Source organism: Mustela lutreola, chromosome 12 (genome assembly GCF_030435805.1).
Source record: "Mustela lutreola isolate mMusLut2 chromosome 12, mMusLut2.pri, whole genome shotgun sequence".
Lineage (NCBI taxonomy): Eukaryota > Metazoa > Chordata > Mammalia > Carnivora > Mustelidae > Mustela > Mustela lutreola.
This window is the reverse complement of record NC_081301.1, coordinates 11,631,623-11,655,250: the sequence shown is the minus strand read 5'-3', so window position 1 is coordinate 11,655,250 and position 23,628 is coordinate 11,631,623. Positions and strand designations below refer to the sequence as shown.

Here is a 23,628-nt window from a genome sequence, read left to right as displayed (position 1 = left end):
AGAGAAGGAGTTGGTGGAGGGGTAGAGGGATAGAAAGAAGCAGACTCCCTGCTGAGCAGGGAGCCCAACATGGAGTTCAGTCGCAGGACTCCTGAGAGCATGACCTGAACCGAAGGCAGATGCTCAACTGACTTGAGCCACCAGGTGCCCCCACAGATGAGGCTTTAAATTAAGTTTTAAAAAGAGGAGGTTCGATAAGGGTTGGTGAGAGATGGAGGAGCCAGATTTTTGAGAGAGAGACTTCTCTTCGACTGGAGTGTCCTCATGAAAGTGGTGTGGAGGCGGTTAATATTACTTTGGGAGGAAAGAGTTTCAAGGAAATAAAGATGAATTAGAGCCCTGGAATAGTGGCTGGGAACTAGCACATTTTGTCTCAAGCATGTCAAGTTCAATTACAAGTATCACTCACACCTCTTTTATTGAGTTAGGTAGGTCACTTATTGGGAGGTGATTTTTGCTTCTACTAATTGCACATAAGCAAATTCATGTCACTGCAAGTTTGCTGTTTATATTACTCCTCTGAATGTTAGTATCTGATAGTACTTTGTCCAAAAAACGAGTTTTTAAAAAGTAAACACTGATTGCCCAGGAGCCCACTGCTATTGAAGGACTATCAAAAGAAACTTTATCATGGGCAGTTCTTTTCTTCTTTTTTTTAAAGATTTTATTTATTTGAGAGAAAGAGAACAAGCAGTGGGGAGGGCAGATGGAGGGAGAGAGAGAGAAAAGTAGACTTCCCACTGAGCAGAAAGCCAGATGTGGGACTTGATTCCAGGACCCTGGGATTATGATCTGAGCCAAAGGCAGATGCTTTACTGACTGGGCCACCCAAGTGCCCCATTTCCTTTCCATTTTACTCCCCATTAGCTGGGTCTCTAAGAAAGAGGAGATTGAGAATGAACATGATCTTCTTTTGACAAGACTGAGGTGCATTATTTGCCATGATCTTTGCAGAAGTATAGTTAAGTATAAATTGTCACTTAGGGCACAGAACAGTAAATTTAGGCTAAAAGTTTGTAAAGAGTTTTGATATCATGAGACTAATTTTCTTTCTTTTTAAAAAATTATTTTGAAAAGATTTATTTGCGTTGAAAATAGGGCTACCTACCCTATGACCCAGCAACTATCCTACTGGGTATTTGCCCTAAAGATACAAATGTAGTGATCTGAAGGGGCACGTGCACCCGAATGTTTATCGCAGCAATGTCCACAATAGCCAAACTATGGAAAGAACCTATCTGTCCATCAACAGATGAACGGATAAAGATGATGTGGTATATATATATACAGTGGAATACTATGCAGCCATCATAACCACAGAATCTTGCTATTTGCAACAACATGGATGGAACCAGAGGGTATCATGCTAAATGAATTAAGTCAATCAGAGAAAGACAATTATCATATGATCTCTCTGATATGAGGAATTTAGAGGCAGGATGGGGCTTTGTGGGGGGGAAGGGAGGGGAAAAAAGAAACAAGGTGGGATCAGGAAGGGAGAAAAACCGTAAAAGACTCTTTAGTCTCAGGAAACCAACTGAGGGTTGCTGGAGGGGAGGAGGATGGGAAGGATGGGGAGGTGGGGTGATGGGCATTGGGGAGGGTATCTGTTACGGTGAGCGCTGTGAATTGTGTAAGGCTGATGAGTTTCAGACTTGTACCCCTGAAACAAATAATACATTCTATGTTAATTTTTAAAAAAGGATCAGTCCAACAAAAGAATAAAATAAACTACCCATCGGGGAAAAAAAAAAGATTTATTTGAGAGAGAGCGTACTAGCTGGGAGAGCAGCAGGCAGAGGGAAAGGGGGAGAGAGAATTCCAGGCTAACTCATTGCCCAACATGGAACGTGACTCAGGACTCAATCCCATAACCCTGAGATCATGACTTGAGCCAAAATCAAGAGGTGGTTGCTCAGTTCACTGAGTTACTCAGGTGCCCCTTTTTATTTTGTAATTTTTAAATTTTTAATTTTTTAAAAAATTTCTAAAGATTTTATTTATTTGACAGAAATAGAAAGTGCACAAATAGGCAGAGTGGCAAGCAGAATGAGGGAGAAGCAGGCTGTCCACTGAGCAGGGAGCCCAATGTGGGGCTCGATCCCAGCACCCTGGGATCATGACCTGAGCTGAAGGCAGCTGCTTAACCAACTGAACCATCCCAGGCACCCCCAATTTTTTTATTTTTAAGATTTTTATTTATTTATTTGACAGAGATCACAAGTAGGCAGGGAGGCAGGCAGGGGATTGGGAGGAAGCAGGCTCCCTGCTGAGCAGAGAGCCTGATGTGGGGCTCGATCCCAGGACCCTGAGATCATGACCTGAGCAGAAGGCAGAGACTTTAACCCACTAAGCCACCCAGGTGCCCTCCCTTCATTTTTTTTTTTTTTTTATAGCGTTTTTATTTATTTGTCAGAAGAGAGAGAATGCACAAGCAGGGGGCGCTGCAGCAGAGGGAGAAGCAGACTCTCCACTGAGCAGGGAGCCTGATGTGGGATTCAAACCCAGGACCCTGAGATCATGACCCATGCTGAAGGCAGGCACTTAACTGACTGAGCCATCCAGGTGTCCCCAGGCACCCCTTTTAAAAATAATTTTTTATTAAATTTCTGTGCCCAACATGGGGCTCAAACTCACGACCCTGACCAACCCTGTCTACTTACTAAGCCAGCTAGGTTCCCCCATGGGCCTAATCTTCAATCAGAAAATCTCTAAGGATCTTTTATATGTTAATAAGGGTAAAAGTAGTAAAAGAAGTTCTGAAAAACTTAACAGTTGAACTTTTGGGTTTGATGCTGGAGGCTGCGTAAACAAAATCACCTATCATTTTAAGTGACTTTTTAAAGGTGATAGAGAAGGAAACATCCTTGAACTTGACTCACCAATCTGGTGCTGTTGGTAACTAGATATGCTAGGGTCCAGGTTGTCACTTGTTTAAAAGAAGGAAATAACTAGTGCCTACCTATACCAGGATCCATGTATGTATATTATCTTATTAAAATGGGATAAAAATCCTTATTCTGTCTACCTTTTAGAATTGTTACGTGGTAAAATGAGATTAAGAATGTGTATGTTTTAGTAATCTGTAAAGTATCATATAAAGGTAAAACATTTTTTATTTAGAGTATTCCTTCACATTTATTTAGATACAAAGAAATTAGAATGTAGAAAATAAGAAAGCTATGTATTTTTGTCCTAGTATTGTTTCTGAAACTGAATTACCTTAATCAGTTGATACTTGTTAATTTAATTCTTTTTTTTTTTTTTAAGACTTTATTGAACATTTTGAGACAGAGGGCACAGGGTGGGTGGGGGATGTGCCAGAGAGAGAAAGAGAAGCTGACTCCTTGCTTAGCCAGGGAGCCCAACGCAGGGCTCCATCCCAAGACCCTGAAATCATGACCTAAGCTGAGGGCAGACACTTGACTGAGCCACCCAGGTGCTCTGATAGTTGTTAATTCTTTTAAAACTGGAAGTTAGCTTAAAAAGCTGTAACTAGGGGCACCTGGGTGGCTCAGTGGATTAAGCCGCTGCCTTCGGCTCAGGTCATGATCTCGGGGTCCTAGGATCGAGTCCTGCATCGGGCTCTCTACTCAGCAGGGAGCCTGCTTCCTCCTCTCTCTCTCTCTGCCTGCCTCTCTGCCTACTTGTGATCTCTCTCTGTCAAATAAATAAAATCTTAAAAAAAAAAAAAGCTGTAACTACTGGGTGCTTATACTGTTTTTCGTGTGTTAATAAATAAGGTGTACATATTTTCCTTAGTAATTTTTACAGTAGTTTTGTAAGCTACATAGTACATCATTTTCACTTGTGGAAACTAAGGCTCATTATGACAAAGCTCACACTATTAGGGAGTACAGCCAGTATTCTAACTTAGGTTTTTCCAGCTCTTAATTGTGTGCTTTACTGTCAAAAATGTGACATGTGTTCTGTCAGTCAGTAGATGATCTTACCTTTTCATTGGGTGGCTCTTGTTCTTTTCCATCTTTATTTACCATTTATCCTAATTTTTTAGCAGGTATTTGAGCGCCTACTATGTGCTAGTGTCCTGGGATGGAGCCAGGCACTGTTCAGGTGCTAAGGTACAGCAGTTAATGAAACAGACACATCTCTGTCCTGGTGGGACTTAGGTTCTAGCTTACATGATATTTAAAAACAAATGATAAAAACATAAAGTGTGTCAAATGGTGATGGATATTATAAGGAGAAGTAGGAAGAGAGCTGGTGGTGCAGGATGTTTGGAGGAAAAAGCTTATTTTAATTATCCATGAGGTTTAGACCTAGAGTTGCAGTCTGAAGGATGAAGGATTACAGTAGGGACTTCTTTTGGTAAATGATAAAAGTAGGGATTAAAAATAAAACAGTTACTCCTCGTGGTCTCCAGAGAGGTTGCAAATATAGCTTTGCCAGGAGTACACCAGGTTCTGGGATACTGCTTTTTTTTTTTTTTTTTTTTAAGATTTTATTTATTTATTTGACAGAGAGAGACCGCAAGTAGACAGAGAGGCAGGCAGAGAGAGAGGAGGAAGCAGGCTCCCCGCTGAGCAGAGAGCCCGATGCGGGACTTGATCCCAGGGCCCTGAGATCATGACCTGAGCCGAAGGCAGCGGCGTAACCCACTGAGCCACCCAGGCGCTCTGGGATACCTCTTTATTGTGGAGGCCAGAGGAGGGGAGTCTTGTTTAACTTTTCCTGTACTACTTCATGTTTTGATAAACCTCATCCCCACTTAGTGATTCAGTTTTTTTACAGGTGCCAAAACAAATAGTATTTTATAAAGTGTATTTTCCTATCACCTCCTCAAAGGAAATAGGTTGAACTTGGAGTCGGCCAAGTCTTCTCAGTTCCGTAGTGTTTAAATACCAAAGTATATTATTTTTTGAGTCTACAGTATTATAGAAAGTAGTCAGTGTCTCAGATCATAGCTTTAGAGAACTTTCTGAGGCATTCTGCTATTAATCACAATTTAAAAGAATGGAAATCCAATTAAGCATGAAGAGCCTTGCCTGAAGTATGAGCATGTTCTACAAAAGATAAAGATTTCTTTACCCAATACTGAGTGTTTTGGGACTGGGCCCAGATTCGTGGCATTGGGAAGGTATCATAATCTGACAGAAAGAGCATAGCTTCTGGAATAACAGATAACTGGGTTAAATTTTTGCCTTTGCCTCTAACCACCTTACATTACAGCCATTATCTTGAACAAGTTACACCTCAGTCTAGGTCTCAATCTCCTTATCTGTGTAATAAATGATGTGAAGATTAAATTAAGAGGCAGTTACCATCAAATTGTAATACATCATAATACGTGCTATAAAAATGTAAAATGTTAGAGGAGCAGAAATAAGGCAAGCAGTTTACTTGGTTCTGGGATGAGGATTGGCAGGCTACTAGGAAAAGGAGTTAGATCATGAATTGATGAGTTGGAGTTGATGGAGTACAAAAGCAAGGAAACCACTTTAGTAAGAGGATCCAATAAGGGCAAATACATGGGTATTTATTAAAGTATCTATCTTGGGGCGCCTGGGTAGCTCAGTCATTAAGCGTCTGCCTTCGGCTCAGGTCATGATCCTAGTGTCCTGGGATCAAGTCCCGCATCTGGCTCTCTGCTCAGCGGGAAGCCTGCTTCCCACTCTCCAACTCCTGCTGCTTGTGTTCTGTCTCTTGCTGTCTCTCTCTCTGTCAAATAAGCAAATAAAATCTTAAAAAAAAAGTATATATCTTTAGTAAGGACATTACCTCTTCTAATAATTTCTTTTTTTTATTGGAAGTATAATTGACATACAATATTCTACTAGTTTCAGGTGAATATATTCCTTAACTTTTAGTGTCTAGGTCCTTCTCTAAACATGTTCCCATAGTTTTCTTTACCCTAAATCAGTACCTCGTAACCTGTTCATTGTGCCTCTGTTCTGTACATTCCTTTGGAGCAAGATTCTATTTTCTCTCATTTACCATGTATTATTCTTTATATACTAGACACTTAGTGAGTATTGCCTGAATGGATGAAGCAAAACTACATTAGAGAAAGTTTTCAAAAAATACATTTTAAAGTGTCTTTGAATGCCACAGTATACATCTAAATTTAGTCCTATGAAATATAAAGCTATGATAGCCATTTAAACAAGGAAATTAGTTTAAATAGGAAGCAGTAAGTAGTAGAAGTAAGGGTTCCATCCTTAGTTATGCCTAGGTAAATTACCTTCTTTTGGGGTTGCCATTTTCTTGTCTGTTTAATGGTTATACTCAGGGATTGTGTAATTCCTGCTGCCAGGTGTTTAGTTTTGAGCCTTTGAAGGGAAAGTAGTGCTTGGCACATGGTGTATGCTCAATAAATATATGTTCAGTTAAAAACACAAAGCATAAATCAGGATTTGTTAATTGGAGAGATTAAATAGACTCTCAGCACTTTTACCTCTTTGGGGTACAAGATGAGCACAGAGCGAGAGCTACTGTTTATTGGTTACAGCTTTCTGAGTATGTTGCATTGTTTGTTGCTGTTTTGGCAACTAAATGGGAACATTGCCATAAAGTATTCAGAACCAGGTTTTTGAATGGTGAATGAGTTTAAGTTTTTTCCAGTAGTCCATAAATAATTGAGTGGCTTTTCATAAGTGACATATTTTTATACTTCTTGCTGGGAATTTTTGGCATGAAACTTACTGATAATGTTCATGTTGAGTTGAATTCTAAGAAACCATGGGATGGGAAGATTTGAGTTTTTAATGGATTTCTGATTTCTTGCTATGTAAGGAATTTGCTCTGTCTTGAATTTATTTGAGTGTGAATATGAAATTTTATTTCTTAAAAGCATCTTACTAATATTTTAAATTCAAGGATCAGTAACATTAGAAAAACTTTAGTTATTGTCCTGTGTGCTTTCAATTTCATTTATGTGTATAGATTTACAAATCAAAGGGTAGAAAACAGAAGTTTAGTACTTTATAATAGTTTTTGAGGTCTAACAATAGAGTCGTAACATATGCCAAAAAAAAAAAAATCACTGTAGGTAGGAAGTTATTCTCAAGGGAATCTGTTTCATTTATTTGTTTTTTAATCTGAAATATCTTGGCCCTGAATAGCATCAAATTCCTTTATTATCTGGAATAGAAAGCCTAAGTTGTAAGTAGTGAAAGTCTTGGGAAGAGATTTTGAAAGTATTTTTTTAAGTTTTTCCTTATGTATTTTGTAAGAATTAGAGCATAACTGAATATCTGGCAGACATTCTATATGAGTATCTTTATGGTTTTTGTTTTTCAGGCATTTTTAGAATATTTAATCATTCATGAGTTGAGCTTCATTCTTGAGTCATGGATGACAAGGCTTCTGTTGGAAAAATCAGTGTCTCCTCAGACTCTGTTTCTACTCTTAATAGTGAAGATTTTGTCTTGGTTTCCAGGCAAGGAGATGAGACACCATCTACAAATAATGGAAGTGATGACGAGAAAACAGGACTCAAGGTAAAACTCCATAACCTAAGATTCCTTTGCTTAGCCTTGCTAGGCTCATTGCAAAACTTGGCCTATAATAGGAAGGTATATGGAGTGCAACTAAAAAAAGGGAAATAGTGTCCTAACTTTTTTAATAGTAAAGTCTTTTATTTATAATTAGTGATGGTGATGAATTTATATTTGATTAAGGATTTTCAATTTGATTAGCTTCTAAGTCTTCCAGTACCCCAATTGTGAAAACTAGTGGTCATAGTAGAAATATTTATGACCTTAGTATTGGTTTTATTTTCTCATTAAATTAGAGATGATTATTTCTTCTGGTTCTGGCATATGTAGTGTAAAAGCAAGGGCAGGTCAGCAGTGTAATTTATAAAAATAAATTTTAGGATTATTGAAACAATATTAAATACTTTGATATTGGCCATTTTTGTTTGTTTATATTTTCTAAGCCAGATGAACAACTATTTTACTTTTTTTCCCATACTTTGTTAATCATTGTCTTTATGAATATTAGGAAGAACACTGTTAATGCCATTTAAAATGTAAATCGCTTTTTTTTAATGTAAATTGCTTTAAAAATATTTCAGTTCGTGTTTAAGTTTATTCATTCAAGTTTTTATTGAGTGTTGACTGTGTGCCAAGTACTAAATACTGGGGATACAGTGGTGAATAAGATTGCAAAGCGCCCTACCCTCTTAAGAGTTGTTATTCTAATGGAGGAAACAGACTTTAAGCACATAAGAAAGTGAATAGGTTACATAAATTTAGGTGCCGTGAAGAAAATCAGAGTGGGATACATGGATAAAGAAGAAAGGGCAGGTACTATTATAGAGAATGTCTTGAAATGACATTTGAGCAGAGACCTGAATAAAATGGGGAAGAAGGCCAAGGAGAAATCCAGGAGGAGAGCTTTTTAAAGGGAACAGAAGACAGATCCTGAAGAGGACCACCGTTGTTAGGACAGAGATTAGAGCAGAGTGACTAAAGGAAATAAAAAGTGGTAAACTGATATCCAGTGCTTGGCTGAGCCTGCATCATGTAGACCTTTGTAGAGCTTAGGAGAAATTTGGACTTTGTTATAAGTGTGAAGGAATCTTTTGGAGAGTTTTCAATGGGGGCATAATCTGATTTGCATTTTAAAAAGCTCACTGGCTGATAGAGACTTCTAGCATGGCAGCATAAGGAGATGTGTGGACCTGCTCCTTAGCAAAATTGGTGGCAGTGATTAAAACAAACAATGATTTACAGTCTTTGGAAATGTTCTAAAGGGTATACAGCAAGTAAAGAAACATTTATTCAAGGAAATTTACTAAAATTTGGTAAAGAATCTGTGGTATTTGAACCAAGAGAGATTGCTTCCCTCATCTCTCCCAGCTGAGCAAAATGGTAACCCCATTCTCAGTGCAATCAAGAAGACAGGATTCTCACCCGACCCCCGCCCCTGACTCCTAGTTGGAGGGCTATCTTCCAGGGAATAACAGAGCAGTTGCATTTCTCATCCTGCCTCCAGCTACATTTTGCTAGCCAAGTGTGACTCAGAGATTGGGGGTGGGGGGTGCCCTTTTTTTGCCCAGCCCTTGTTCTTGGGATAGAGGCTCTCCTTTGGGCACAGTGCTACTTAGAATACTGAGCGTCCAATTGCCCTAGCCTCTAAAATAGTGGTTCCCCACCAGTACAGACAAACCAAGAAGACTTGAGACTACTATACCACCTACAACCACCATGTACTCAGCTTCTAAAGATGGGATGTCACTCAGGGTAAAACATGCTATTGTTCCATCTCCTAACTTCACGACCGTGGCTCTCAGATTTTCCCTGTAGTGAGAAGGGTGTCATAAAACAGCTCCTAATCCCTTCCCAGAGAAACTGACTTTATTTACAGTAGAGTGTAGAGAAATTCAAGCCTAAGGGTACTCTCAAAAACAGTAGACCTTGTGGTGAAAGGTAATTGGAGAGGAGATTGATAGATTGATTGAACATATAGATTTAAGTATAGGTTTACTGGGAGGAGACTGACTCTTAGAACAGATCTAACATGGACCTCTGAAACTCCCTTCAAAGTAATATCAGTTTGGTTAGTTTATTCTGTAGAGTAGTTTATACCCAAGTGCATTGTTGAAAACTATAGAGCAGTTGGCCATAATTAGTGGAGTTTAACATCTATGGTGGTCAGAGAAGGAGTCCAAGCACTCTTTCAAAATTGCTCTCATTTTAGGATTACTATAGGCAAAGCCACATCTCTCCAGGGGAGCAAGTTAGAGGTTTAACAGTATAGGAATGAGGGGAATGGAATTTAGGGAAATAAGCTACCTAGCTACTAAATAAACAAGCAAGCATAAAAAAAATAACAAGTCCCAGAGTGGGGAGACCAGTACTGTGAATTGGTACAATATATTATCTAAAATACCAAGTTTCCAACACAAAATTGTGAAACATGCAAAGAAACATGAAAAAATAACCCGTATGTCCTTTTTTTTTAAAAGAGCAGACAGTAGATACTGGTTATAAGAGTGGCATGTTGGACTTAATACATAGATTCTTCAAAGTAGCCATTAAGTTCAGTGAACTAAAAGAAATCTCGCTTAAAGAAATAAAGGAAAGTATGATGACAGTGTCGTATCAAATACAGAATATCATTAAAGAGATAGAAATTATTAAAAAAGGAACCAGTTGGAAATTCTGAAGTGGAAAAGCACAGCAGCTGAAACCGAAAATTCACTAGAGGGGATCAACAGTAAATTTCAACTGGCAAAAGAATTAATGAGAGGTGTTTTCAGGAGTTTTAGGATAAACTTTACTACCATCCTACCCTCAAAGAACACTAATTTAGACAGTCAGTCATGGACCAGAGTGCCTTTGTGGAAGTCGAGGGGTCTATCAGGTTTCAGCATGCTTGGACCAAAAAACATCCAAGATTGGATCCATTGAAGACTGTGAAAGGAGCTGTTTTACTTTACCTGTGTCACCTTTCCCCCAAGATAGCACAGCTCAATGCCAGTAGAGACTTTCTCTGCCCATGATTTTCTCCATGTGGGAAATTGAGAGCAAGTGCTGGATTCCCCAGCTGTGTGGGATACTCCCAAAACCCATTTCTTTCTCACTCCTTCCAGAATATTGGGTTATGAACTATACAACTTGGGGGTGGACAGTCTTGCTGGGAGAACACTAGCTAAGGCTGAGAATGGAACATATGAGAGGAACACACATTTTATTAACTGCTTTGGGAACTCTATCAGGAAGTCTGTTCATGAGGTTGTCTCCCCTGCTGATCACTTCATCTGGGCTATGGGTACCACCAAGCTCTGTGCAGCTCACCCAGACACACCCACCCCCAGTTACTGCCTTCTTGTGCATGCTGCTGAGGACAGGAATGGTCAGAATGAATCTTTGCAGATGGCCAGTGAGCATGCATAGAAACTGGATTCTGTGGGATTGAGAGAAACCACATGCTTGAGCAGTCATCGCCACCTTAGGGAAAGCAAATGAGATGGAAATCATCAAGCAGAAGAAATTATTACAAAGGAGAAGAAAGATTATTTAATATTATCTAGTTCAAAAACAAAAAAATGCAAAAGAGTGCAGAAAGCCTGCATGAACCATGGTATACCATAAAAATAATCTCTGCATTTATTGGTGTGCCAGAGGAAGAGAGGGGGAAATGGGTTGAAAGGTTATAGAGACCTAATGCATGAGAATTTCTCAAATTTGGAGAGAAATTTGGACATTTGAGTTCATAAAGCTAATAGGTTTCCCCAAGATTTCAACCCAAAGCAATTCTTCCCAAGACACATTATAATAAAACTGTCTAAAGTAAAAGACAATTTTTAAAGGAGCAAGGGGGGAAAAAAATATCACATGACAAGGGAGTCTCCATAAGTCTATTAGCAGATTTCTCAGCAGAAGCTTTGCGGGCCAGAAGAGAGTGGGATGATACACTCAAAGTGCTGAAAGGAAAAAAACAAACAAACAAACAAACAAACAACCAAGAATGTGTTACTCAGCAAAGTTGTCCTTCAGAAATGAAGGAGAGAAAAGATATTCCCAAATCCAACTAAGGGAATCAATCATCACCAAACCTTACTAAAAATTCTGAAAGGTGTTCTTCAATCTGAGATGAAAGAATATTAACTAATAAAATGAAAAATATGAAAGTATAAAACTGAAGAAGGTAAGTATGTAGTCAAAATCCTAATACTCTTACACTGTAAGATGGTGTGTTGATGAATTCTAGTATAAAGGTTAAAAAGACAAAGATATTAAAAATAACTATAGTGATAATGAATATACAATATAAAAAGTTACATTTTTACACCAAGACCCTAAAATATTGTGGGGGGAAGGGTGGAGTGTTTATATATGATTGAAGTTGTTACAAATATAAAATACACTGTTATATGAGTAATACATATTAAAATATTTTATGTAAGCCTCATGGTAGCCATGAAGCAAAACCTACAATAGATAACATGAAAGCTAACAGTAAGGGAATCAAAGTATACCACTTTGGAAAACTTCATTTCACACGGAAGACATCAAGAAAGGAAGAAAAGAACAAGGGAGCTATAAATCAGTGAGAAAACAGTAACACAGCATTATAAGTTCTTACCTATAAATAATTATTTTAAATGCAATTGAATTATATTCCCCAAATGACATAGTGTCTGAGAGGATAAAAAATATGATCCCCACTATATTCTGCCTGTTAGAGACTCATTTCAGCCTTAAGGACATACACAGACTCAATGTGAAGAGGTGGAAAAGCAGTTCCATGCAAGTGGAAACCAAAAGAGAGCAGGGGTATCTGAATTGATACCAGACAAAGTAGACTTTAAGTCAAAAACTATAAGAAGAGACAGAAGGAATAATATAATGAAAAATGGGTCAATTCATCAAAAAGATGTACCAGTTGTAAATATATATGTATTGAGCATCAGAGTACCTAAATATATTAAGCAAAAGAAACAGATCTGAAGGGAGAAATAGACCATACGATAATGATAGGGAACTTTAGTAAACTATTTTAAACAATGGATAGATCATTTAGGAATAAAACTAATAAGGAAACATTGGACTTGAACTGTACCATAGACCAAATGGACCTAACAGGCATATATAGAACATTCTATCATTAGCAACAGAATACTTACTCTTCTCAAGCATACACAGAACATTCTCCAGGATGGATCATATGTTAGGTCACAAAACGAATCTTAGCAACTTGAAGACTGAAATTATGCTAAATATCTTTTTTCTGACTATAGAGGTATGAAATTCGAAATTGATAAAAGGAGAAAAATTTGAAAATCACAAATATTTGGAAATTAAACGATATATTCCCAAAGAACCAGTGAATCAAAGAAGAAAACAAAAGAGAAATAAAAAATACCTTGAAACAACAACAGAAAACATATTTCACATTCCACAATGTGGAATCTGAGCCAAAAATCGTGGTTGCCAGGGGCAGGAAGTGATGGTGGGAGAAATACTACGTTGGTCAAAGAGTACAAATTTCCAGTTGTGCATTTATGAGGTTTGGGGAATGTAATGTACAGCATTGGGATTATAGTTAACTATACTATATTACATAATTGATTGAAAGTACCTAAGAGAATACATCTTGAATGTTCTCAACACACACACAGAGATGGTAATCGTGTGAGTTGTTGGATCTATTAACCTTATTGTGGTAATCATTCCACAACATGTACACACATCAAATCACGTTAAACAACGTTTTTATTTCAATTAAGTCTCAAAAAAGTTGGAAAAATACATAAAAAATAGAGACCCACAGATTTTTCATAACAAATAAAATGGGAGAAGGGTTTAAAATATTTTAAAAAGCGAAATGTTACCACAGTCGTGAAGAACTATCAAAATAAGCTGAGTGGAAGGCGACAGACCCGCCCCGCTCCAACACCAAAAGCTCATATTGCACATTTTATTTGTATATAATTCTAGGAGATACAAAACCTAGAGTCACAGAAAGCAGTTCGGTGGTTGCCTGGGGGTATGATGATGGGATGGGGAAGAAGAATGGGATTACAGGGGTGCCTGGGTGGCTCAGTCTGTTAAATATCTGCCTTCAGCTCAGGCCACGATCCCAGGGTCCTTGGATCAAGTCCTACATCAGGCTCCTTGCTCAGTGGGGAGCCTGCTTCTCCCTCTCCCACTCCCTCTGCTTGTGTTCCCTCTCTTGCTGTAACTCTCTCTGTCAAATAAATAAAATCTTTAAAAAAAAATGTTTTTTAAAAAAGAATGGGAGTACAGAGGAGTGCAAGGAGTTTTGGACATTATGGATATGTCCACTGCCTTGATTGTGGTATGTGCATATGCCAAAATTCACCAAAGTGCACATTTAAGTTATGTGCATTTGAATGTACATGTGCTTGCTTTGGCAGTACACATACTAAAATTGGAACAATACAGAGATGATTAACATGGCCCTTGTGCAAAGATGACATATAATGTACATCAATTACATACTGTAATAAATACATTTTTTAAAAGATTTTTTAAATTTCTTTGACAGAGACAAAGTGAGAGAGGAAACACTAGCAGAGGGAGTGGGGGAGAGAAGCAGCCCTCCTGTCAAGTAGGGAGCCGGATGCGGGGCTCAACCCAAGGACCCTGGGATCACGACCTGAGCCGAAGGCAGAGGCTTAAACCACTGAGCCACCCAGACACCCCACAAATATGTTTTTTTAAAAGAAAGAATTTAACAATTTTTGTTATTTTTATTTTATTATTTTTACTTTTTTATTAAAGAGGCTCCACACCTACTGTGTGGTCTTGAATTCACCACCCTAAGATCAGGAGTCACATGCTTTACAGACTGAGCCAGCCAACCACTCTTAAAAGAAGGAATTAATAAACTTGAAGATCAGTAGAAATACCCAAAGAACAAAAAGAATGAACAATGAACAAAACTACAGAAAAATGAGATGTTATTAAGTGTAATAACATCCTTGTATGTATTTCAGAAGGAGAGGAAGAAAATGAGAAGAAAAAATATTTAACGAAATAATATCTGAAAGTTCCCACATTTATTTATTAAAAAGCAATACATATCTAAGAAGCTCACCATACTCTAAGTAAGATAAACTCCGATCCACAAAAAGGTATATCTTAGTAAAATGTTGAAAACCAAATTCCGGGGGGAGATCTTAAAAGTAATGAAAGAAAAATGATTCATTTCCTGGAAGGGAACCTCAGATTTATAGCTGACTTATCAGCAGAAATAGCAGAAGCTTGAAGCCATTGGGATGACATATTCAAAGTGTTCAAAGAAAAAACTGTTAACCAAGAATCCTAGCAAAACTGTTAGTCAAAACTGAAGATGAAATAAAGATATTTTGAAATAAAAACAATTTACTGCTATCAGAACCACCTTGCAAGAAATACTGAAAGACGTTACTCTGGCTAGAAGCAAGTGACCCCAAATAATTTTAATCCGTAGCACCAGTAAGGATAATTGTGTAACGATAAAGACAGTATGAATACATTTTTCTTCTTTTGTGTTATATATACAAGATGTACTCATAATGTACATATATTGTACCCATTATATACGGATATATGATTTATTTGCCAGTCATTAAAAAAAAACAAGGTAGGTTAGAGCAGAGCTGTATTATAGCTTAGGAAATGACTTAATATGGTAATTCAAAATTACAAAAGCAAATGAAGAGGACTAGGATTGATAAAATTAATACAACAAAATAAATACATATTTTCTCATCTTTTCTAGAAGACACAATTATATGAAGTAACAATTATAAAATGTGTTGGTTTGTAATATTTATGGATACAGTATGTATAATAATACCATGGGGAAATACTGCTATATTTGAATAATTTTTCGTATCTTACTACAATTAAGGTAGTATAAATTAGAACATGATTCTAACAAATTAAGACATGCATGGCAAGTTCCACAACTACTAAAGTGATATACACACATTAAAGAAATATCAATGCATATTAGAAAATATTCACTAGATACTAAAAAAGCAGGCAGTATGGGATACAGCTTATTAAATGTATATAGGAAAATTTCTGCCTGTAAATTCCTATATTATGAAAGAAGGAAAATTTCAAATCAATAACCTCATCTTTCACCTTGAGACATTGGAAAAAGAAGGGCAAACTAAGTGTAGAACAGGCCAAAGTAGGGAACAAAAGATTAGAGTAGAAATCAGTGAAACAAAATAGAAAAGTAATGGAGAAAAATCAATAAAACGAGCACATGTTTCTTTCAGATCAACAGAATTAGCATTACCTTAGATTGACCAAGAAAAAGAGAGATTACTAGGATTAAAACTGAAAGAGGGGGCATTACTGCCAAACTTAAAAAGGATTATAAAGGCTTATTAGGAATAGTAATATGCCAAGAAATTAAAGAACTTAGTGAAATGGATACAGTTGTAGAAAAATACTAATGAGACTTAGTGTGAATAGACCTTTGACAAGAAGTTGAATTAGTAACAAAAAATATACCACAGAGAAAAGCTCAGGCCTAGATGGCTTTATTTCTGAATTCTACCAGATGCTTAAATCAGAATATCAGTTCCTTATAAACTTCCAAGAAATAGAAAAGGAGAGAATATTTCATAACTAAATCTATGAGGGTGCCACTGTACCAATGCATCAAGACAAAGACATCACAAGAAAGCTATATGTCAGTATCTTAAAATATGGACATGAAAGTCCCCAACAAAATATCAGGATATTTAATTCAGCAGTATATGAAAAGGATTACATACTATGATCAAGTGGGATTTATCCCAAGAATGTAAGTTGGTTTAACAACTGAAAATCTGTGAATGTAATATAACATATTGATGGAACTAAAAACAAAACCACATGATCATTTTTAGTAGGCACAGGAAGAATGTTTGATGAAACCCAACACCTTTTTATAAAAATAAAGAAATGTAGAAAATAAATCAATTGTGAATAGAACTTCCTCAACCTGATTAATAGTATCTATGAAAAACTCAACAGTAAGAATCATTCATGCTAGTGAAAGAATAGATTCTTACCCTTTAGTTCAGACTCAAGACCGGGGTGTCTGCACTTGCAGCCTCTGTTCACCATTGTACAACCAGGGCAGTTGGGCATGCAAAAATATTATACCCAGGTTGGAAAAAAGGAAGTAAAAACTCTGTTTGCAGTTGACATGAATTTATATATGGAAAACCCTATGAAATGTGGGGGAAAAAACCTATTAAAACTAATAAGTTCAGCAATATTACGGGATACAAGATCAACATACAAAAAGTTCAATTTTTTATACACCTGGAATGAACAATCTTAAAATAACAATGAAAAAACATTTATGATAGCATGAAAAAGAATGAACTAAGGGCACCTGGGTGGCTGAGTTAGATCGGTGTCTGACTTTTGATCTCAACTGTGGTTTTGATCTTGCACGTTGAAGCCCCCCATTGGGCTCCATACTAGATGTGGAATCTACTTCAAAAAAAGAGAAGAAATGAAATAGTGTTAAGTTAAACAAGTGAAAGTCTTATACTTTGAAATCTGTAAAACATTGTTGAAAGAAATTAAAGAAGAGCTCAGTAGATGGAAATTCATACAGAGTTCATGAAACTGATCTGCATTTTCATTGCAATCTATTAGAATCCTAGGTAACATCCATGTAGATGTTTATATGCCAGTTGTTAAAATTCATTTTGCATTTCAAGGGACTTTGAATAGGCCAAAGTAATCTTGAAAATGAAGAACAAAGTTGGAGGACTCAAACTTTGTAATTTCAAAACTTATTATAAAGCAGTGGTAATCAAGACAGTGGTACTGACATAAAGATATGCATATAGATCATTGGAATACATTTGAGAGTTGAGAATAGAATCATTTCGGTGGTCCACTGATTGAGACAAGGTTTACTAATGCCATTCAGTTGGGAATAGGTTTTTTTGTCTTGTTTGTTTTTTTTTTTTTCAACAAATTGTGCTGGGACAACTAAATAGCACCTTTCAAAAGAATGAAGTTGTACCCTTACCTCACACCATATACAAAAATTAGCTTAAAATGGATTATAGACTTCAGTGTAAAGCTCTTAGAAGAAACAGGGGTAAATTTTCATGACTTCAGATTTGTCAGTGGATTCTTTGATACCACACCAAAAGCATAAGCAACAAAGGAAGAAAGACGTAAGATAAAGATAAAGATGTTTATCAACTACTAAATGGATAATGTGGTATACAATTATTTAAAATATTTTATTATATATATTATGTTTATCATCTTTAAAAGGAATGAAGTACTGATACATGCTACAACATAGATGATCCTCAAAGACATGTTAAATAACAGTCAAGTCACAAAAATCCAGAAATTACATGGCTCCATTAATATGAACTGTCTAGAATAGTCAAATCTTCAGAGGCAGAGGATCAGTTAGTTGTTGCTTATTTAGGTCTGGAGTTATTAGGGGAAAGAAGAGTTGAAACCTAACAGTGGTAGTTTTGGTGTTTTGGGGTTTTTTGGTTTGTTTTGTTTTGTTTTTTGAGGTGATGAAAACATTTTAAATTGACTTTGGTGTTGGTTGCACATACCTGTGAATATACTCAAAACTATGAGTTATATCTGGCCTGCTCCATGGAGAATGGGCAATCAAGAGGCAACACCAATAGCAAAAAAATTAGATAGAAGGCTGTTTCATTCATTAAAGGGAGAGAGAATGTTGACTTAAGACTAGAAGGTGAACGTGGTCTGATTCAGGATATATTTTCAAGGTAGAACTAATAGGGTGGGCAAATTAGATGTGGGATTTGAGGCAAAGAGAAATAAATGATGGTTCTTAATTTTTGGCCTGAGCTGTTACATATATGGTGGTGCCATTTATTTAAATGGAAGGAGGATCAGCATTGGGTTAGAGGGACCAGAAGTTGAATATGTTAAATTTGAGATGACTATTATGTGTCCATTTCTTGATGTCAAGTAGTTGATTATATGAGATTGATCCTCCGGAGCGACTGTGGCTGTCATCAACAGTATATAGATGGTATTTAAAGCTATGGGATTAGATGAGATCACCCACAGAGTGAGCATAGAAACTGAAGAGTTGAGTGAAGAACTGATTCTTGGAGTACTTCAACATTGAGAGATGGAGATGAAGAGAAACCAGCAGAGAAGACTGAGAAGATATAACTAGATATAAAGAAAACTAGATTGGAATGCCTTTGAAAAGAGATGAAGAAAGTGTTTCAAGAGAGCGGGAATAACCAGGTATGTTAGATTCTGCTGAGAGGTTGCTTTCGATGGTGACTGAAAAAAGACAGGATAGAGGCCTGGGTGATCCTTAGAAGGGTGTCTTTGTTTTTGCTTGCTTTTTGTTTTCAAGAGAGAGATTAGATTATTAGCAGCATTCTTAATGGGTTGGGTGGTAAATGGTAGGTGAGGAAGAAGTGGTGGTAGTATAACAACCATTTTAAGGATTTTTGCTAAAAAGAAAGAGAACAAGAAAAAAAACCATGGTACCTGAAGAGGAATAGGGATTCCAGTGACAGATGTTATGATACAAATGCGCCAATAGGAGTTATTCATTAAAGAGGAAGACATTACTAGTACCAGAGAAGAGCAAAGTCTTTGATTAAGGAGAAGGGTTTCCAATTGCGTGAGTAGAGGGATTAGCCTAGGAACAGCTTCTGTAAAAGGAAGGAAGATAGCATGAACAAGTACACTTGCAAATAGATCAATCTTCTCTCTTTTTGGGTGTCTTCCATTTGAAAATTTTCTTGTTAATTTTTGAAGTACTGTTTGAGTTACTCTTCCAGTTTCTAATTTGATGAATCTTTTTATGGTAAATGGGAAGGACCCTCGGGACTCCTCCAGAGAACTTTTTTTCTTGCTCTCTCATCTTATCTTGTTTACTGAAAAGAAATGTTCTATTTTTTAGACCAGGAAATTGAGCAATATGCCCTACAAATTTAAAATGTTTCCTCTCTGTATTTTCAGTACATCTCTGCAGTATATTGGAGTATTGTATGTAGAACTGGTAAGTGAAGAAAGTAATAGAATTATTGTTCAGTCTATGGGATTAAAGTAAAGTATGATGAAATTGCTGCAACATGTTGCTCAGTGATACTCTTCTTTTTGAAACTGTTTTTTTCAGCTACTACTGTATTTTAAAATTGCATTGGATTTAGGAAATATATTTAAAAGCCTGTCATTCTTCCATGCCAGAAGTCCTAATTGTTTTGTTGAATATTGAGTTGACAACCAGTAATCTACCAAATGCTGTTTTTAGGCACTGAGGCTGACAACTCCCATTTTTGGAAATGTGATGACCTAGAAAATCCAAAAATGTCCCAATACAAAATATTTAGGAGAGCTGGGTGAAATACAAACATCCTTTCACAGCTATATTCATAAGAAAGTAAAGAAACCCAAAGGAACAAAAGCAAAGAGGGACAGTGAAAGCCAGATCTGTACATAAAAGCTTACACTGGGGCTAGACTGGGGGATTTTAGTGTTCTTCGTGACCAGTAGGCATGGGTTTTGATAGATAAGTTGGGTAAGAGATAAGGCTTTGGGTTTTACAGAGAAAGGTGTTGAAACTGAGATTTCCTTATGTAGCACCTTCAGGGGATGATGCATCCTAATTGAAAGGATAGACTTGGAAAAAATAACTTAAAATCACAGGAACAAAATAAGGAAACTTAGCTTAAGTCTTCTTAGGATGGACACAGGTTTGGAGAGGAGTCTTGAGAATTTATACCCATAGGCTTGCCTTAGGATTTTTGGGGTTTGAATTTACACTACTTGAATATTTCTGGGTTGGTAATACTTCTAGGGCACCTGACAGAGTCAATTGCAGAACTACTCTGGAGGGACATGCCTGCCACCCAGGCTGCCTGGTATTCCCACAGATTACCCTGATAAAGAATATCAGATAATCCAAAATTTATAAAGAACAAAGAACAGGCAGACTGTAGCAGGATCAAATCTTGTCAAAACTTGAGCATTTGAGTTATTAGCTATAACTTTTAAGATAAATATGATTTAATTGATTGAAGATTTGAAGAAAAATTGGAAAATATTAGAAATGAACAAAATTATCTAAAAGACCAAGCAAACTTAGTGAAATAAGAGCTAGTGAAGTTAAAGGTGCAGTTGATGTGTTAAATAGCAGATTAGACATGGCTGAAAAGAAAATCAATAAATCTGCATAATAAATCTGCAGAAGTTATGTGGAAAATAGAATGGGAGAGAAGGAGTTACTTGAGATAATAGCGGAATATTTTCCAGAAGTGGTAAAACATAGATCCCCAGCTTGAAGGAACAGTGTGTGAGTCCCAATCAGGATGACAGTAAAACTGGCAAATATCACAGACAAAGAGAAGCTCTTAAAAGGCTGAGTGAAAGCAGAGAGAAATTGGATATGGTTCCTATCTTCAGGAAGCTTACAGCTTGGGGTAGATGATCGTTGTTAAGATTCTTGTTGAAGTGGTTTGTACTGATCTTTGCTTTGTAACAGATTACGTCAGAATTGAGTGGCTTGAAACCATTTATTCTCATGATTTTATCCATTGAATGGGTAGTTTTGCTGGTCCTGTTTTTGTTCATGTAACTTCATTGATCTGATACATTGGTGACTGGGCTTGACTGGGATGGCTGAATCTTTCTTTTCATTTGGTCTTCTTGGACTTCTTCACAGCAACATGGCAGTCCTAGGGCAGATACGGAAGCGGCAATGCGTCTTTTAAGGCAAAGGCTTAGAGATTACATGGTGTCACTTCTGCCACATTTTATTCGTCAAAGCAAGTCACATGGCCAGTCCAGATTCTGGAGTTTAGGGAAATTGACTTATACCTTTTGATGGAGGAGCTGTAGAGATAATTTGGCTATATTTAATTTTCAACATTAACAGATAAATGCTACAATAGAGATTAACAAAGGGTGATAGAACAGAGAGGATGGAAACCTATGTCAATTTGGGGGAGGAGTCTGAGAAGCCTTCTTGGAAAAGACAATGCTTTAGTTAAGCCTTTTAAAGAAAGGCTTTATGCAATGGTGTGGTTATTAAAAATCTAGGCATTTTTCTTCATAAAATGTTTGGAAAACTCACATCATAATCGGAGAACTTCTCATAAATTCAGAACATGGTGTATTTTCTTTACCTGACTCCTGTGTAGGAATCTTATACCCTTATCTCTTAACCAAAGATACTCTGTAAATATTGGTTGGAGGGTACATTGCTGAGCGAGTACTTCTTTGGTGGAAAGTTCAGTTAGAGGATTTAAAAAAAGTTTTAATCTTTTTCTTCTTGAAAAATTCAATAGACATTATTTTAGTTGGAAAGAAGTTGCCAAACTGCATTAAAATAGCTGATATAGAAGTCACTCCTCACTTAGAATTGCCTAAGCCAGTCTTCTGACTCAGTTTCTGATATTACTTGTTTTTAGTATCAGGTGATTTTGTCCTCTAATGCAGATCTTTTATTCAGCAAACAAAGTAACGGAACCATGAACACACAGTTTAATTAGGGGGATCATGGTGATGGGGGAGATACATAAGTAACCCAGTCATCAGTGATAAAATTCATCAAGTGCTAGAATATAGATAGGAACAGAATTGTATGACAGCCTAATGCCTAGAAAAGCAAAGAGTAGGTAACAATTTAGCAAAACCTTAAAGAATGATTAAGAATTACTTAAAGAACTGAGTCTGTAATGTGTAGAGAGACGAAAAGAAAAGGGCCCAAAGTCAGGAGCATTGCATATAGTGGAATTGAATATGCTTGCTTTTCTTTTTCTCCCAAATAACCTTTTTGTTACTTGTTCTCTGTAGTTATAAAAATAATGTGTGCTTGATACAGAAAATTCAGACAATAAGAAAAGGAAAACCCAGTCATAATCCCATTATTTTGCAACACAGTCATAAATACTTCGGGTCTGTCTTCAGTTGACCTTTTAGGATGAATTCACAAGGTGCTGTTGCTTCTTCTTTTTAAATTAATGTTAATGATTCCTCGTGGTAATTTTAGGTGGTTTCTCTGCTCCCAACTTCATACAGAAGATAAAGAGGTGGATAGTCAAAACAGCTGCAGTTTATAAATGAGGCACAAAGTAATTTAGTGATTTACCAAAGATCACAGAACAAGTATGTGAGTGGATTTGAGGTTAGTAACGATACTTTCTAGGATCCAAATGGGACTTCGGGTTATTTTGTGCTGTGCTTTCTGGTAAAAGTGAGCTTTATGTACTTGTTTCAGAATGCCTTAGTTTTTATACTGAAGCTGAGTAATATTACTGTCTGAAGCATTGTCATTTATATTTTCATTATGGTCTGACTCAAGTAGTGGGAACTGTAGATATCATGGATGTGTCTTTAATTTTCTGATCATCTATGGATTTTTCAAGGCACACTGTCATTTCCTAAGCATGCCTCTTGAAGACAAAATCCCAAGAAAAAGATCCCGAACTACCTAAAGTAGCTTTGTATAACTGTCAGATCCAGAAGGGCCTAGCTGGTATTGTTGCAGTGACAGGAAACAGGGGCTATAAAGTTAGGAGTAGAAAATTAACTCCAGGAAATGACTCTGGCTGTTGTCTTTGAAACATTTTGTCCCTTTCTTCTATAAATGCAGTTTTGCTCTCAAGGATACAGACCTGTAGCCACTTCTACCGTATAAATTATTACTTTTATTTGATATATTTTGGAAGGATAGGTGTTATTTCAGTAATGGGTCTTTCACATAAATAGTAGGTGTGTTCTTAGTTTTCTCTGGATAATGGAAAGTGGAACTTTTTTTTTTTTTAAGTTATTATTTGCTTTTTCAAACCCCAACTCCAGTAGGTGGGTCAGAGTTTATTTAGAAATAGCTGCAAGTGGGGGACGCCTTGCTGGCACAGTTGGTAGAGCATGGGACTCAATCTCAAGGTTTTAAGTTCAAGCCCCACGTGTAGGGACTGGGTGTAGAAATTAACTTAAAATCTTAAAAAAAAAAAAAATGAAATAGCTGGAAGTGAGATAGGGAGATACTAATTGGATGCTTACTAATTGGCGGGTACTACCATGTGAGAAATGAGATAATTCCTGTAAAAATCACATATAGTGCCTGAATTATAAACAAATGTCCTATAGTATTATTATTATTATTATTATTATTATTATTATGTCATTGAACCCTCCTAGAAAGGAAGTCTTT

At 36.7% G+C, this 23,628-nt stretch overlaps 1 protein-coding gene and 1 non-coding gene across 5 annotated transcripts in view; both read left to right on the top strand.

Moving 5' to 3' along the window:
- Nucleotides 1-23,628, top strand: part of RABGAP1 (RAB GTPase activating protein 1) — a 153,091-nt gene that overhangs the window by 8,810 nt on the left and 120,653 nt on the right. The window contains exons 1-3 of one of the 4 annotated variants that reach the window (XM_059142080.1): nucleotides 7,329-7,460; nucleotides 18,421-18,704; nucleotides 19,434-19,473. The exons of 1 other annotated variant lie outside the window; for it this stretch is intronic. Coding sequence is in view for 1 of the 3 variants with exons in the window: in XM_059142079.1 (XP_058998062.1) it covers nucleotides 7,311-7,460 (150 nt within the window). In the remaining 2 variants the exon portion in view is untranslated. Of the gene's footprint in view, nucleotides 1-7,260; nucleotides 7,461-18,420; nucleotides 18,705-19,433; nucleotides 19,474-23,628 lie in introns of those variants that run through there. 2 more of the 4 variants (XM_059142079.1, XM_059142083.1) reach the window with 2 other exon arrangements.
- LOC131813308 (U6 spliceosomal RNA) lies at nucleotides 13,837-13,944 on the top strand. The gene has a single exon (XR_009346731.1). It is a non-coding gene; the product is annotated as a U6 spliceosomal RNA (small nuclear RNA).